At 34.7% G+C, this 18,433-nt stretch overlaps 1 protein-coding gene across 1 annotated transcript in view; it reads right to left on the bottom strand.

Annotated features, from left to right (window-relative positions):
• Positions 1–1,602: 1,602 nt before the first annotated feature.
• Positions 1,603–18,433, bottom strand: part of TMEM135 (transmembrane protein 135) — a 230,368-nt gene continuing 213,537 nt past the window's right edge. Inside the window, exons 10-15 of the mRNA XM_058663713.1 lie at positions 16,746–16,913; positions 12,497–12,560; positions 11,628–11,704; positions 6,122–6,220; positions 5,287–5,354; positions 1,603–2,828 (exon numbers count right to left, since the gene is read on the bottom strand). Coding sequence (XP_058519696.1) covers positions 2,696–2,828; positions 5,287–5,354; positions 6,122–6,220; positions 11,628–11,704; positions 12,497–12,560; positions 16,746–16,913 — 609 coding nt within the window. The 3' untranslated portion in view covers positions 1,603–2,695. The remainder of the gene's footprint in view (positions 2,829–5,286; positions 5,355–6,121; positions 6,221–11,627; positions 11,705–12,496; positions 12,561–16,745; positions 16,914–18,433) is intronic.

Below are 18,433 nucleotides of genomic sequence, written 5' to 3'. Positions count from 1 at the left end.
CTCGGAGGGCTGGGATACTGATTTTCATGATCCATGCAGAGGACTCAGAAACTTAGCGATTTGATAAAAGAGAAGCAGAAATAATTGTGTCAGCATTATTAACTCTGTCAGATGTTAGCCTAAAGACAACCTCCAAGGAATTGAATATTCCAGTGTAGTAAGAAAGTAATATGAGTTTCTCCAAAAAAGAAATCTGCATTCTAGTTAAAAATGAATTCTAAAAACTGAGAACAAAGAATAAAAAAATTAGTTTCAATTCAGTGACAACCACATGTATAGAGTTTAAAAGAAAAAGTTACCTTTAGGATTCATAAAAGAAGATAATTAAACCAAAGATGTTAGTTCAGAAATAATCTGATAAAAACAGGTCAGAATCCCACAAATTGGAGAAAACTTACTGTCTCACATGTGGTCTTCATGTATGGTACTAGCTCTGTGAACATAAGGGCTGCATCACTACCGCTCCAAGTGAGGCATTTTACAATCTGCATATAACGACGTCAGAGTGACGAAGAAGGCATATTAATGTTTACAGTCATCAGTTCTGATGGAAACTTACCAAAAGACTTACACAACCTAAAAAGAAAATATTTTGGAGTGAGGAGATGCATCTCTATTTATGATGCCACAAAGTTGTAAATCAATACCGTATTAGGTAGAGGTGGAAAGATACCCACTGGGTTGTCTTCAGGAACACAAAGTTTCTTTACAATCTATCTCAATGAAGTCAAAGTGGACTTCTAAATTCACCACTGAAAATGTACCAGGGATTCTTGTATGCTCTTTGCGTATTACCATATTTTACCTAATGACAGTTATTTCATTTTACATCTTTCATAAAACTCTAAAATCACTGCAACTTGTAAAAGAAAAAAAAGCATAGCAATACATTTTTGACCAGCAAAATTTTACTAAACAATCTCAGAAAATTTCAGTAGAATCTGTCTTTCAATATCACAATCTTTTAATGTCAGTGAAAATAATAATTTATGGATTAAAATGTATATTTTAACTTGACAGGACAAATATTATAAACACAATTTCTGAATAGAGAAAATGAGGTACAAGTAAGAGAGCTTTCTCAGTGCTTTAATACTTCATTTGAAAAAGTAAACACGGTAACAGTCATCATTTTGATTCCAGTGAATAGAAACTTAGACTAAACTTACTAAACATTTTGAAATCTGAAACCAAAATGATTCTTCAACTGGACAGATCATTCTAAGAAGTTAATCACAATGGAAATTTTGGCCAACTTAAGTGGTTCTTTGTGTTGCCATGGTACCTGTGTCTTTTTTGTTAGGTTTCCATTTGCCATAATAACCAAGGATAAGATTACAAAGAAACAGAAGTTCACAAGGCTTGATGACATTGAATACTCGGCCTTACATCTTTTTAGAGTTCAGGTTATAATCCCTGTCACAACACAAGTTGTAATGCATATTATGTAATGGCCTAAAAATCTTTCAGCAACAAAACTGTATTAAAAAAAAATCATCATTCCCATATGTTACATTGACTGTATATAGCACAACCACTAAGCCTTTAATTAACTTAGAAAAGCATAACTTTTCCCTGAACAACTTGGAATAGGGATGTCCTGAACTTTCATATTCAACGAGTATGTTTTGTCACTTCTTCATTCCAGAATGAAAGGGTGACGATGATTTTCTTAAAGCAAGCCAGAGAACCTGAATCCAAATAGTGATAAGATGGACTTTTTAACAACAGTTGGATTTTTATATTATTTTCAGCTATAAAATATCCACCATGCAGGTGAAACAGCCGAGAGAGCTCAACACACCGACTCACCAACACATTTTTGTCCCATAGGTTTTGATCCCTTTTGTAAGGTCAGACAAACTGAGCTATGAAGAATTCGGCCCTACTAAAGGAGAACCTACAGATTTAAAAGCATTGTTTTTAAATATTCAAGTGCAATGCTATTACAAAGGATTAAAACATCTGTTTCAACTCTATCAGATGTATCAATTTCCATTTGTTCTTAACCTGTCTGAAGTACACAGGTTCCCCGGGCTGCCCAACAGCCCAAATGCTGCAGTGGAGAGATGATGTTATCAGCTGAAAAAGACCATGGATACCACTCTTATCCCAGTGCTTTGAGACCCATTTTATCATCCCTGAAGAATGGCCACCTCTCTCCAACTGAGTTGCTCCATACTAGAGCAGCATTATATGTAGAGAGTTACTTTAAATCTATACCATTCTAGAACTACAGATACCACTCTAAAAGTTAAAAATAATACAGATCAATCATGTACCCGTGATCCTTTGTAAATTCTAAAATGCAGAAATATTCTTAGTTTCAACCAAGAATACTATTGGAATGAACTAAAGACATCTTTTAATGTAATTTTAACTGTCCTCTTATTCATTATTACACTTCTATATAGATTTAATATTGCTTTTGGACATAATTTAATCGATAATATATCATAATGTCAACTACAACAATGACCCAGAATCAGATTCTGGCTACGGAGGAAGCTTAATTATTAAGCAACACCAGCCTAAAAAGCTTCTGTGTCTCTGATTGGTAAGAAAAACAAAGTACATCTCTCATTGAAATAACACTGAAGTCTGAGCTTGGGCCCCCTTCTTTGTGTTCAACATAATTCACTCTTCAGGATAAAATGATGAAACATTTAGTCACATGAATAAGTTACAGCCATCTTCAAGAAAACTCCACAGGCAACTCTGGTGGCACAGTTGTGTATCTTGGATCCAGCCTGGGAGTGAAATCCTGAAAGTATTTAGATGCACTAGTACCAAAAACGTCAAGGACTTTCCGGTTCATGACAGCAAATCTGTAAGACAGGACACAGTGGACAGTTATTTGATGAGGTTTAAAAAATAAAAGCATTCACTTAATTCGTCCTGGTTTCAGAAGATAGAAAATAGAAAAGGCTGATACAGCAAAAGATTTAAATCCAATAGCAAAATCAAGGTCACATGAATACTCTTCTTCAAGATTTACTATCTTTGCAAAAAAAATACTTTATTTATGTATCTAAAATATAGAAGACACATGTACAACACACATATACTTACATGTGGGTAAAGAGAGAGACAGAAAGAGACAGAGAGAGATCCACCTTGCTTCTGATGGTGCAATCTCCAAATACTGGCAACATTCAGGGCTGGACTGGGCCAAAGACACGTGTCAAGAGTTTTATTCATGTCTCCCACAGAGATGGCAGTGATCCAAGTATGTGAGCTGCCTCCCATGCTGTGGCTTAGCAAAAAGTTGAATCAGAAGTGGAAGTAGGACTTCATCCTATGCAGTCTGCATAGGATACTGGCACTTGAATTACATCACAATGCCCATCAGTGTCTAGTATCGTATTTTAAAAGATTTGGGGCCCCAGAAATTACAAACTGTTACTTCAAGTCTTTCTAGAATTTAGTTTCCACTACATTAATGTCAAATAATGAAAAGGTCCATTTTTCCTGTTGAATAAAATTATAGGAAGCAAAATAATGAATAAGTTAACATACACTAATGAGGCAAAAATACTGAATGTAATTTCTTCCTGAATTAACATCTTCCTGTCTTGCAATCAAAAGAAAGCACATCCAAATGTATAAATATTTAAAGATAAAAAGCAAATACCATATAGATTTCCAAATTTTTAATAGACAAAAGAGAGCAAAAATATACTCTCGTGCATTCATTCACCTAATTGATGATATATAAAGCTTTTTTTAAAAAAAAAATACATGTTTAGTCAACAGGCAAGCTGAACCTTCTGAGGCATTATGCTTAATTACAAGCAATTTCTTCTACAGAAAACAGAAGAAAATTTGTTTTGAATCATTGCCCAGCTGGTAGCATTATTCCCAGAACAAATAAATGTGACTTTTAACTCTTTTCCAAAATAAGATTCTCTATAAAATAATGTGTAAAACTCCTTTATGTGACAAGCCAAGCCAAATGACAAGAAATGATTAAACAACAATATAAAGAATATATAGCACTATGACTTCGAGGAAGAACTCATTTACTAGCTGTGTTACTTTCAGAAGCTGTCTGACCTCTCTGTGCATCCCTGCTTCCTTCCATGTGTCACAGGGATAATCACAGTACACACCTCACAGGCCTAGTTCAAGGACTAATACATAATATGCTTGCAGATGTATCTCTGTATCTATCTGTAAATCATGTAAGCATTAGGCAAGCATTTGTTATTTTCATTATAAACAACAGTAATATTCATGAAGCTGTGATTTACTGACTTCCTACTAAATGCTAAGCAACACTATAAGTGTCTTCATTTTCTCATATAATCATGCTTTGCATGTATCATCGTTTCATTGCAGAGAAAAAGACACCTCAGCTTGTGAGGGTAAGAAACTGTCAAAACTTTGTCACAGTTACCACAGCTGAAGGTATCAGAGAGGGAGTTAAATTTATGTCTGCTCAACTTTAAAACACATATTCTATTAGGGCAATCATCTCCCAAAGAATTAGATTAAGATTAGGAGGGCAAAACAGGATGGGAAGGGCAGAGGAAGGTATATTTAACATCAGGTAACAGAACATAATTTTTCTAGCATGGAAAAAAATCAATTAGTTAAGCAGAAATGAACATAAAAGAACACATTTAAATTTTTAATCAAATGATGAGATCGAAGATTGAAAAAGTTACTCTTTATAGCAACTAATTATCAGTAATCAACATGCTGTCAATCTGGAATACTTAAACTGAAACATAGGGAAAAGAATAATGTTTACTTAAACAATGCCTCATGCTGGGCCCAGCTTGGTAGCACAGTGGCTAAAGCCCTCGCCTTTCATGTACCAGGATCCCATATGGATGCCAGTTCTAATCCTGGCGGCCCTGCTTCCCATCCAGCTCCCTGCCTGGGAAAGCAGCTGCAGATGGCCCAAAGCCTTGGGACTCTGCACCTACATGGGACACCCGGAAGAGACTCTGGGCTCCTGGCTTTGGATCAGCGCAGCTCCAGCCATTGCGGCCACTTGGGGAGTAAACCAGCTGATAGCAGATCTTCCTTTCTGTCTCTCCTCCTCTCTGTATATCTCATTTTCCAATACAAATAAATAAATCTTGAAAAAAAACTCAATGGTAAGAATATTTAATTTTTAAAGTAGACAAAAGATTTACATATCTATATACAAAATCAACATTTATATATAAAACTTCATCACTGAAAGAACATTATCAAGGAGAAAAAGAGATTTGTAACATTTTTATGAAAACTGTTTTTTTCCCCATGAATATTTAAAATCTCTTAATCACTTACTTGCCCTTGGTGAGCCTTAAAAGAAATTTCCAGTAAGATGGTCGCAAAGTCTGCACTTCCATGACGGCCTAAGAGTATTCAATTAGAAACTTTCCTTAGTAAATACAAATATCAATAGTCTTAATCAATACTTTTATCTCTACTGTTTTGCTTATTATATTTAGAAAATATGGTGACAGTAATAAATAACATGTCTTCATGTTTAAGTCAATAACTGTTAAGAATTTTTGTAAATATGTCTTCAATTAGAATTTCTGCATTTAAAATAATTATGGGATGAATATTCATTATTATCAGGAATCATTTCTGGAGTAAACTTTAGACAGCTGATATTTTGCTAGTTTTAATGAGGTAATCTACCTGGCAGCATTCCTGCAAAAAAATGGCAAATAAAAGCTCTCCCAAAAACTTTGCAACAGCCCTAAAAACATGAACATCATAATGATGATTACAGAATTCAAAGACATTAAATACTGTTTTTATCCATCCTCATTCCTTCAATATTATTGGGAAAATGTAATTTTGTGTGTTTCTACCCATGCTTTTTTTTTCTTGATGAAAGAAAATTAAATTGGATCATTCCACCCAAGGTACTGAAGTGCTGATTTACATACAAAGTGCACTCTATTTAAACATAAGAATTGGTCTGCCCATAAACCAGGACCTGGTCCATTTAGTTAACATGTGCAATAATTTGAAATATAGATGCTGTCTCAATGAAAAAAAAAGATACAAAACATCATAAATAGAAAGTTCCCAGATTTTTGTTTTCCCTCCATTGGCTTAATAGACCTTACAAACAGAACCACTCTTCTCATCTTAAAGTTACACTTACTGCCTGGAAGCAAATTGCTGTAGAGATGGAATAGATGATAGTATCTGCATGAGGAAAATAGGGAACCTTCCCTGCTTCAATGCCTTTGAAATACATGGTCTGTAAAAGAAGTCAAAAGCCAGGGTTAATCAAAATAGCAAAAACACTTTAAAATACAGTCGAGGAGCATGCTTCCTATCTACAACTATGTTTTCTACCTCTCTAAATTCTATTACGTCCATCACAGCTCAGGTTTTCTGTTACAACCCATGACGGGGTTAAGTGCCAGCATTTTCCTTTGCTTTGCTCCAGACCCCCGCAACAAGTGGCAATTCTTTCTATGAAATTAAATGGTATCTTACGTCTCCCACATTGCTGCCATTTATTCCTCACTGTTTGTACACAGCCTCAGGGCCTCCTTGCTCTGAAGGATCTCTTTCTTTATTCATTCATCTGTACACATTTAGTCTACAAAGTCCAAATTCCCAATTCTGCCAAGATTTCAACAACAAGATATTTATATTAAACCAAGTGGTATATTTATTTCTTCAGTTTTACAGGTGTCCTATATATAGCACAATGGGTAATGGATGCTGGACATTAAGCTAAGAGCAAGAGATTTAAAAATGAATAAAACACAATTAGTGCATAATATATCACAATTACACATAATTATATACTATAATGATCATAGATAATACATGTATTTATAACAATGACATATGTTTGCATGTGTGCATGTGTATCTGTCCTTCTGTCTGTGGGTCTCCCGAGAAGGGAGCAAATTCTGAATTCTGCGGCTGAGATAAAGAGTGATGGAGAATTTCAGAAAGGACTGTATGTGAGTAGTGCTTATCAAGCCATCTGCAGCAAAGAAGCATTTTTTTAAAACTTACAACACTTAAAAAAACATACTCACTATTCAAAAGATGAATATCATGGTAAAATAACTACATAGATTTCCAAATGCTTAATCTCAATTATATAGTTATTATGTCACAAATTGGTGATAAGCAGCATGCTGAACACATTTTTAGTAGTGCTGTCTTATAAGATACAAAGTAGGCATCAAAGGATATGATGGATATAAGATTTTTTCAAAATGTTGATGAAAAATGCAATTAAAATATAAATTTTGATATTAAAAATGTTTCTCAGGGGACAACATTATCACACAACAATTTAAGCCATGGCCTACAATGCCAGTATACCACATGCGTACTGGTTCAGGTCCTGACTGCTCCACTTCTAATTCCTTGCTAATGTGCCAAGGGAATCAGCTGAGGATGACCCAAGTACTTAGGCCCCTGCACCATATGGAAGAGCTGGATGAAGTTCCTTGCTTCAGATTGGCCCAACCTCAGCCACTGTGGCCTCTTAAGAAGTGGGCCAGCACATAGAAGATCTCCACATCTCTCCCTCCCTCTCTTTCTGTAACTCTGCCTTTCAAATAAATAAAATTAAATAAATCTTTAAAATATTTTACAAATTATCTCATCATTTATTTGTCTTATTTTCCTAATCACTACTACAGTCTCATTGAATTAAATATTTATTTTTATTCACCCTGAAAAAATATCTTAAAAATATTTCAAATTCATGAGGTTTTTTTTTAAAAGATTTATTCATTTTTATTAGACAGTCAGATATATAAAGTCAGAGAGGAGGAGAGACAGAAAGGAAGATGTTCCATCCAATGATTCTCTCCCTAAGCAGCCGTAATGGCCAGTACTGGGCCAACCTGAAGCCAGGAGCCCAGAGCCTTCTTCAGGTCTCCCACGCAGGTGCAGGTCCCAAGGCTTTGGGCCAACCTCAATTGCTTTCCCAGGCCACAAGCAAGGAGTTGGATGAGAAGTGGGGTAGCTGGAATACAAACCTGTGCCCATATGGCAAGGATTTCAGCCATGGGCTACCACACTGGGCCAATTTTTTTTTTTTTTTTACAATATATATTTTCCTAGAATTTTTTTTGAAGATTCAGCAATCTGTACCTAAACCCTCATATGAGCATGTGTGTGTGTGTGTGTAAAACATAAAGAACTGCTGGTAAACACAATTAGTAACAAAAAGCAATAAATAAATCGGTTTCCTGGTACACGAGAAAGCTAAAGTAAAACTTGAAAGAAAAATGAAAAGGTGATGAGAAGGAATGCTGACACAAACAGAAGTTCAACCAGATATGAGTGACTCATGACATAAAGAGCATGGAGAAGACAGCAGTCATTTGACACAATCGTTAAGACCTGCTCAGCATCCCCTGTCACAGGACCTAGTTTAAGTCTTAGCCACCCTGTTTTGCACGCTGTGCCTCCTGGCAGGTGACACAGGTGGCTCAGGTACACCCACATGGCAGATTCCAGTCTCTCTGTGTCATTCTGACCTAATCCTGATTGTCACTGACATTTGGAAAATGTACCAGAAGATTTGTCTCTCCGCCTTTCAAATAAAAAATACATAAATAATTTTTAAAGGAACATACAAACTAAAGAAAGAATTTTTGCTTTATCTTGATCACTGACTCTTGACCAAGTGAAAACACTTGTTGCATAAATTTGACATTTCAGTTATTTTCCAAGTATGTGCCATAAAAAAATCTCTAAAGATCCATATAACCGATCCAAATCAAAGAGCAAAGCAACAAGGGAAAGGAAGGGTTGAACAGATTACACATAAATCAATAAAATACATTTAAGAAATTCACTTATTTTTATACTAAAAATAAACATGAAAAGTAATGTATATTAGGGACTGTAAGATATGTCTCAATATTATGACCCATTTCAGAAACAAGAAACTAATACACTGCCAGTCCATTATTTTGAATATAATATATCAACATATTATGAGATATACTGCAGTGAATTCATGTTAAAGAAAGTGGAATTTGGATAGAAGGGTGACATTAAAAAATATTAAATGAAATAGCTATCTCATGCCATATGTAATGTTTGTGTTTCTAATTATCTCCCATAATTAAATACAACTATGAACCAGATTTTAAGTTAGCAAAGGGCAGGAACCTTTTTCTATCTTTATGCTTACCAACTCCCAGACCAGTAATAAGAACAAATTAGGTACCTAATAAATATATGCATTTGACTTACACATTTCAAAGAAAAAAAAACTATTCATAGAGCTGATTTTCATATCATCAATACTGTGCAGTAATACAGCATTTTAATATAAAATAGCATGATTTTAATTAATTTCATAAGAACACAGGAAGCTGAAACTTCTAATTCCCTTTTTTCACTAAAACATCTTCATCAGCATGCTTCATAGCCAGTTCCTTTTGCCAAGATCAGACACGCACAACCCAATGACACAAGAAGCCAATATCACTGCTCCACTTTTAAAATTCTAATTATGTACTGAAGGAAGCTTGCTTAAGACAGCACTTATAAATCAGATTTTATTAGTGGTTTTTTCCTGTGGCAAATAATGCATTTTACTAAACAGATACTACTTTTGCTATCACTTCCTTTTTCTCTTTCTACTCCTAAACATACACAATTTGTGTATTACTCTCTCTGTGGCTACCACCCTGATATGGGATGCCACCTTCTGCCAGACTACCTATTCTTCCAGATTCCAACTTGCCACTCCCTAATACACTGTGTAACATCCAGAATATTTCTTCTTAAAATGTGAAGTAAATGTCATTTTGTGATTAATACTTTTCAATGGCTGCAAACTGTACTAAGGAAAAACTAACAAAAAGTTGCATGTTCTAGCTTTTAAAACTCTACATGATCTAGCTCCTGCCTTTCTCCCAATTTCATAATACATACTTTCATATATTCTCTCAATCTCTCTCTCTTTCTATCTCAAATTTTGTCTTCCCCTCCTCTTTTTCTTTTTTCCCCTCCCTCAGACAATATGTATGAGAGGAAAGCAAACATGTAACTCTGCTGATGCTTATAGGAACATAGATTTCTGCGAGACAAAATTAAAAGAAAAAAACAATAAAATCTATAACCCTAATTTTAATTGGCAATGTCCAATTAAAATTTTAATCTATCCAAAATATATTTTCTCTCTTATTGAGAAAAGCGAGGGAAATGGATTCTGTGATTGTATTTCCTGGAAGCAAAACTCCTCTTAATAACAAGACTGAAGTCTCTAAAATATAACTAATTATCACTAGACAAATAAATACAATCAAACACTCCAAAACATCAGAAGCCAGAAGAAAATACGGCTGATCCCATGCTGAAGTACCAAACTTTCCAAGTGAACCTGGGATATCTTGTTTCCCAGCACGTCAAGCTGTCAGAGGCAACTGTGTCATGTCAAAACAAAGAGCGAACTACAAGTGTTGGAGTGCCTCTCTCTCAAAGGGGACAGTTTGAGCATTATGACTGCAGTGGTTTTTATAAAAATCCATTCATGCCCATGTTTTCATGATACTTAAAAAGTAAAAGACTTGGGTCAAATTTAAAGGATACTAAGGTGCTATCCTAAGCATGATTAATAAAAGAGGAATCAAGCATTTTATTCCTTCTTCACACTTCAAATGAGAAAGTTCTGTTTAAAAGCATGACAACTAATAAACACAGAAGAAATAACAGTAGATTATCATCACTTTGGAAATCATCATGAAATAATGAATCTCAGAATGATCTTTAATGGCTGCTGAAATTATTCATTGAAATGTTACTGAGGAATCTTACATTGTCTCTCCCAAAACATAAATCGATCTGTCAGGGACAGACAACAACTCATTTTTGTGACTCCTAACATGATATAAGAGAAAATATTTCTACCTTCCTCATTCCACAAAATGAAACCTGAATTTGCTTAAGCATCTAGATTTAGTTAACAGTTTGTAGAAAACTCATGAATTAAAGAAACAAAAGAAAACAACACAAGTATGCTATCAGCAAAATATAGAATGTGGGAAATTCCATGGAACTAAAACCTAGACTTTTTACAAATAAATAGCTAAAGAAAAGAGGATGAGAAGCAGAAGGGAAGACAGAGCTAGTATAAATTTAAAAAGACTTAATTTTGCACAAAGGCATTTATTTAGAAGATGGCAAAAAAGTGAACTCTAATAGAATATCCTATATCATTAAGGAATTTCTCTTTGTTTTTAAATATAGAGTAGTATTGTGCTCATACTTGGGTGGCATTGTTGATTTGCTTGTTTTTTATAACTCTGCTTCCTCTAGCTTTTATTGTCTAAGGAGACTTATCCTGGGTTGTTTGTGGACGAAATGATATAATGTCTAGAATGAGCTTTAAAATAACTCAAGATCTGGGGAATTGGGACAGAGAGAAGAATTGGCCAAATGTTGGAAATCTGTGAAGCTGCATGATGAGTGTATGAGCAATAATTATACCACTGTATACATACTAAGTGAATATGATTTGAAAATTATAAACCTAGGAAAAATGTATAATAATTGACTTTATAAATACTTTGATACTAGTTGGAACATATATTTGCTGCACTGCAGTTAGAAAACAGTTAAAAAGCTTTATATGCCTCACAATTGTTCATGCATAAAATTTATTTGCTTACCTCCACCAATTTTGAAGCTAAATACATGGAAATTGTTGTGCTCTTATAGAACATCATTGATACGCCTGCCAAAAATCCTGAAACAAAAAGGAAAAACTGATAGCATTGCCAACAGTTTCTTTGGTATTCAGGCACAGAAAATGTAAATTCATTTACAGTTAAGAAAGGATTTGAAGCATTCCCTCTTATTACAACATCATCAATATACCTAATTTCATGAAAATGTACTGAGGTCTTATCACATTAAGAAAAATAATTTCTGGGCTACTGGTGCTATTTCTATTTTGAAGTGGAAAATATTTGCTCATTTATTCTCCTAACACCTCAAATTATTTTTCATGCCAATATTATTCTTTTCTTTATATCATTTCCTTTACTATATAAATTGACAATTAAAAGGTACAAGACTAGTTAGTTAGACTAATGTTGTGATCAAATGTCTCAGAAATGATCTTTTAGTTTAACAAGTATATATACTGTACTTGCAGGAAATAATCTCTAGTTTTATAACATACATTCCTTGACAGAAATAATATGAAGACATATGTCATTTTTCATGGCCAAAACAGAATTAAGAAGTATACTCTTACATCCATTAGTTACTTCTAACTTTTTTTAATCTTTATGCTCTTTTGTGACACATTTTCTAGGATTTGTGGCCAGCATCAAGGCAGACACCAAAGTTACTGAATTAACCATTAAAACCACCAGATTGCAGGAATGACTTGACTTGCCAAACTTCAAAAATGCAGTATTTAGTTTAGTCTATTACAAGAAAGAAAGGAAGACAAGTAGAAACTTGGTAACACTTGGAAGCTAGTCAGGTTCATTCCTAACAGTGATTAGTGATAACTTTACTATTGCTTTACCAGCTATGATAGCATGGAGCTCATCATCCAGGTTTCTGACCCAACGCAAGAAGCAACTAGTACCCTGTATTAAAAAGAAAAAAGAAAAACATTGGCTTCAGTTCTTTCTTTTCCAGGAAAAAAATGCTTGAACAAAATTTTCAATGAGATATTCACTAGACGATTTTTGGAATGAATTAGTGAATTTAGACAAATCAATTGTATATGACTTGAAAAAAAAATCTGTGCTTTAATTGATTGCTTTAGATAGACTCTGTTAAGATACATAGCTTCATTACCCTGATCTTCTAAAACAGATCCATAAGCTCCCCTTCCATCTAGTAACATGCTAGGGAAAGTATCACTTCCATCCTTAACTAAGAAAAAGCGAGATCAACTATAATCTGTCAAATCAGAATTCGACATACAGAAAAAACTTCAGTACTGAAGGTAAAATAAAAAACTTTTCAAGATGAGTAAAGCCAGGGCTTGGCAGCGTGGCCTAGTGGCTAAGGTCCTCGCCTTGATCCCATATGGCTGCTGGTTCTAATCCCAGCAGCTCCACTTCCTCTCTATCTCTCCTCCTCTCAGTATATCTGACTTTGTAATTAAAAAAAAAAAAAAAAAGAGGAGTAAAGCCTAGGAAAGTTCATCATCAGCTGACTTGAGATACTAGAAATGTTAAAAAGCAGTTCTTCAGGCAGACAGAATTCAGCAGACAAAAAATTTCTAACTATGCTAAGAAATGAAGACCTCTGGATATAGCGAAATCACGGACAATTTAGAAGCCATGACAATTTTTTAAAAAATATTTATTTATTTATTTATTTATTAAAGATTTATTCATTTTTATTACAAAGTCAGATATACAGAGAGGAGGAGACAGAGAGGAAGATCTTCAGTTCAATGATTCACTCCCCAAGCGGCCCCAATGGCTAGAGCTGAGCCAATACGAGGCCAGGAGACCCTCCTCTGGGTCTCTCATGCGGGTGCAGGGTCCCAAGGCTTTGGGCCGTCCTCGACTGCTCTCCCAGGCCACAAGCAGGGAGTTGGATGGGAAGTGGAGCTGCCAGGATTAGAAGCGGTGTTCGTATGGGATCCTGGTGAGGCGAGGATCTCAGTCACTAAGCCACCATGCTAGGCCACCGTGCCAGGCCCCGATAACTGTTTTTTTTTTAATTTTAAGATTTATTGGGCCCGGCAGCGTGGCCTAGCGGCTAAAGTCCTCATCTTGAACGTGCCAGGATTTATTTATTTTTATTGCAAAGTCAGACATACAGAGACGAGCAGAGACAGAGAGAAAGATCTTCTGTCCGATGATTCACTCCCCAAGTGGCTACAATGGCAAGAACTTAGCCAATTCAAAGCCAGGAGCCAGGAGCCAGGTGCCAGGAGCTCTTCCAGGTCTCCCACATGGGTGCAGGATTCTAAGGCTGTGAGCTGTCCTCAACTGCTCTCCCAGGCCACAAACAGGGAGCGGGATGGAAAGCGAGGCTGCAAGGATTAGAACCAGCACCCATGTGGGATCCCAGCACGTGCAAGGTGAGTACTTTAGCTACTAGACAACTGCACCAGTCCAAGAAGCCATGATAGTTTTATCACTGATTGCTTTAAAAGTAAGTTAAACTGTTTAAAAAGTAAGGAGGTGCAGCGAACTAGGATCCACTAGCCAAGTCTGGCCTGCTACCTGTTTTCTTTTTCAGGAGGTAATTAACGGTCTTTGAAGCTTTAGACATTTTGTAAATACTGCATTTATTTCCATCTTATTTGAAAGACAAAAGCATGGAGAGACAGAAAAATATTCCCTCCAAATGTTCATTTCTAACATGCTGGCAACAGTCAGCACCAGCCCAGGGTGAACCCAGTAGACCAGAACTTCTGCATGTCTACCCTGCAGATGGCAGGGACTCGGGTAACTTGAGTCATCACCCTCTGCCATCCAGGGTCCATAATAACAGGAAGAGGAGACACAGAAGGCAGGAGGAGTCAGGCCTCGAAGTAGGCACTCTAACAAGGGAAAATGGTGTCCCACGCAGTGGCTTAGCACACAGTGTCAAATGTCTGAGCCTACAATTTTAAATGAGTGAAAATAAGTCAATAGAATAATAATAATAATGTGATGTGAAAATTACATGAAATTCTACAACATTGAGAAAAAGCTCTGCTTACTCATTTATGCACTGATCTATAGTTGTTTTTGCAACATGTAGTAGTTGAAACAGAGACACATGGAGCCTAAAATACTTATTCTTTGCCCCTCTATTGAAAAAGTTTGCTGACCTCTCATGTAAAAATAATAGCATGTGTTGTGGAGTTGAGAACACATATAATGATGAATGTATAGCACAAAGGTAAGAAGAACTATAGTGTTGCAACATGAACTATATGTAAAGTAGTAACAACATTAGTTGAAGACTAGCTGATGAATAAAACTTTCCTTTGTAAATGTCAGGACAACCACTAAATTAAAAAAGAAGTAATTAGAAATAGTGAAGCCAGAAGACAGACAATACCAATTTAGAAGGTAGTTAAAAAAAAGAGTGAAAAAAAACAGAGAAATATGGAACAAATACAAAATAACTAACAAGAACACAGATTTAAACTCAACTATATCATGAATATATTAAGTATAGATAATATGAACATTCCAATTAAAAATAGAAATGCTTAGATAGAATAAAAAAGAAAGAACAAACTATACAAAGATACTTCAAAAAGTTTGTAGGAAATGAATTAAAAACAAGTTTGTTTTAGTGCAAAAAAATTTAAATTCATGGAGTTTTTTGGTAACAATTATGTACTTTCTGAAAGTCCCTTAAGTGCATGGGATTCAAGGTATTTTTATACCAAAATAAACTAACAGTGAAATTCTACTTTCTATGAACATTTTTAAAGTCTTGCTTCTGGGTTTATTTGTTTTTATTCTTTGAAAGACATGGTGATAGAGAGAGAGAGAGAGAGAAGTTTTCCATCAGCTGATTTACTCTCCAGATGCCACCAACAGCTGGGCCCGTATGGCGGAAGCCAGGAGCCAGGAACTCTCTCCAGGTCTCCCACCAGAGGAACACAGATGCAGGTAAGTAAGACATCATTTGCTGCTGCCCAAGATGTGCAGAAGCAGGAAGCTGGATCAGAAGCCAAGGCAGACAGCGTTCCGGGTGGCAGCTTTACCAGCTGTGCCACAACACCCACCCTGGATTAACTTTCTGAAGTACCCTTGAATAGGCTGTAAAATAAACTAAGTTTCAAAACAAAGACAGATAACTTAAACAATAGCAATCTTATATTGTCAAAAGTTAAGCAAGTGAAACAGCAGACTTAAGAACAAAGGCTGTTATTAGGGATAAAAAGGAAGGAACACTACAGGGTCAGATCAACAGGAAACAAAAGAAACAAGGGTCATTTGCTGTGCTTTTCTTAACCATATTCATTTAGGTGTTTATGTTGGGAATAACACAAAACACTGTATATAAGGGATAAAAAGTGCACAGACGTGTACTTTTTAATAATCTGTTCTAAATTATTTTGTACTCAAATATATTAGTAACACCACCTAGTCAAAACGTATTGAAAATGGTTTTAATATTAACAATATTACATAATAAGTGACTGCCATGGATTATTTACAGTTTTTTCCTCCTTTCCATCTTGAAATACTTTGTTCAAACCTATCTTTTATGAGCAAACATTTACATAAAATAATATACTATTTTAGTTAAAATAACTGCAGCTTTCAATTTTTCCAGCATAATTTGAGAATAAGAAAAATATAAAAGGGGACTTTGAAAAGTTCATATAAAATGGAATTGAATAATAACCTAATTCTTATGCCCCAAATTTTTAAATACATAATTTTTTATGATATGCACTTTTCATGACCATTTTGAAGAGTTTAAAATATATTTAAACACCCTGGCAGGAAATATGACTAAGAAAAAAGATATACCAGGTATATTAATATAAATTGATGTTGAAATGTGAGAAAATTCCTATATTTTCTTAAAGTTTCTATGCATTTATGAAAGAAAAATCAGTATTTGAGAATATTTCATATAATAAGTAAACTCAAATGTGTGTATAAACTTAAGTATATTAAATAACATTTTAAAACAGGAGCTTTCTCCAAACTCAATTCCCAATGTTCATATTTGGTGGTATCATGATATTTCTTAATATTCTACAAAGAATCACTAAACAAAATGATAAATGAATTTTGGCCATAGTCATTTCTAGGAACAACCATGTTGCTTTCTTCTCCTGAAAACATTACCTTGTATATACTAACAAAAGAGCCAAGAAAAGCTCCCAGTTGGAAGTTTTCTTTATTGTAGAAAAGAGACAGTAGCCTGGATGGTTGTGTAAACAGATGCCGAAATGCAGAGGGGATCCGGAGGCAGCACTGGATCAAGTATCCCACGCTAAACATTCTGATAAAACCCTAGAGAAATTGGAAGCAAATTCTGATTTACAATACAATACTGAAGGCTGTCAGAATATTAATGTTATCATCTCAAATCTAAAATAAGATGCAAAACAAGTTATTACACATTTACGTTACAGCAGTTTTCAAACTAAAGTCTAAAAACCTCAAGCAATAATTTTAAAACAATTACCTTAAAAATAAGGGTGAAATTGTTGAGTGAGTACACTTTCTTTGATTTACAAAGACTTAAAAAGTCTCATAAGCTCTGGCCAAGCTTGCCTATGCACCAAAATTCCATCTCTTGACATTTTGTTGGCAATAACCAGGATTTTAAATTCCTAAACCACAAATGAGTTTTAGAAACAAAAGCACTAACATTCCAAAAAATTAGTTTCAAAACCAAATGCTTTTGGAAATTTCAAAAGAAAGCTGCTCTTACTCATTAGCATAAATAGGAATTCTTTTGATAGATAAATGAATTCATTATTCATTTAGACTTTTGACATCTACTTTTTTACGGTTTTTTAAAGGTTAAAAGGATTTCCTCTCAAAAAGAAATTATAACTAGGCTTTTATTCCTGTGCTTAAATGGGTCTGGCTCAAACAACTCTGTGAATGGTGGTTTTAAGGTATACTAAACTTAAAACAGTAAGGCCACTAAAAATCCATATTATACTGCCAAAAAGTCACCTGGGGAAAAAGACAAGTATTAGTCAATTTCATTTCCATATTTATGAGAATGAAACTTATACTTACTTACTATCAAGAGACTAAAGAATTCTAACTAACCTAAAACAAAATGTTTGTGGTAAGCATAATATTTTATATGTGATTTAATCAATACATTACAATTCTGGTCTTCCATCCTCCTCATCACCTCCTCTCTCACCACTACTGGAATGGGAAAATCTTTTACATTCTCAGTAGTGCTTGCCTGTTGCTTTCCAAAGGTCAAGTCTATATTTTCTGGATTGTGGCTTCTTATTTTTCTGGAGAAAACTGAATAATTGTAAAGAAACACTGCATTCAGGCTAATTTATCTGAAGATACCTAATCTAGTTAAAACATGAAAATTCAACTGTCCAGTAAATTACTGTGAATTATCACACATTTACTTAAATTAAATGTCAAGTTCACTGGATTAAATGGTTAAAATTATAGTTTTTATTGACATCATAATATTGTAACTATTTTCAAAATATTCATTTGTCTACCATGTGCTATATTCATCAAATATTCAATGAATATCTGTTCATTCAATGAGTATTTCCCCAGAAGTAAGAGGAGTAAAAGTTCTTGCCTGCATTTGGTTTTCATGTTCATTAGAGGAAAAAACATGAGAAGAATTAAACACATAAAATAATAACAGACTAAAATAAACATTACAAGGGAAATGATCAGGGCACATAGGTAAAAATCAAACAGTCATCTATATTAGACTGAGAAGTTAGGGAAGGACAGAGACACAGCAATTAAACAGATCCCAAAACGCAGAAGAAAAAGCAGAAGAAGAATATTTTAGACAACTTCAACAA

The sequence above is a fragment of the Ochotona princeps genome, chromosome 4 (assembly GCF_030435755.1).
Source record: "Ochotona princeps isolate mOchPri1 chromosome 4, mOchPri1.hap1, whole genome shotgun sequence".
NCBI lineage: Eukaryota > Metazoa > Chordata > Mammalia > Lagomorpha > Ochotonidae > Ochotona > Ochotona princeps.
The sequence above is the reverse complement of the archived record's forward strand: the minus strand, read 5'-3'. Positions and strand labels throughout refer to the sequence as shown.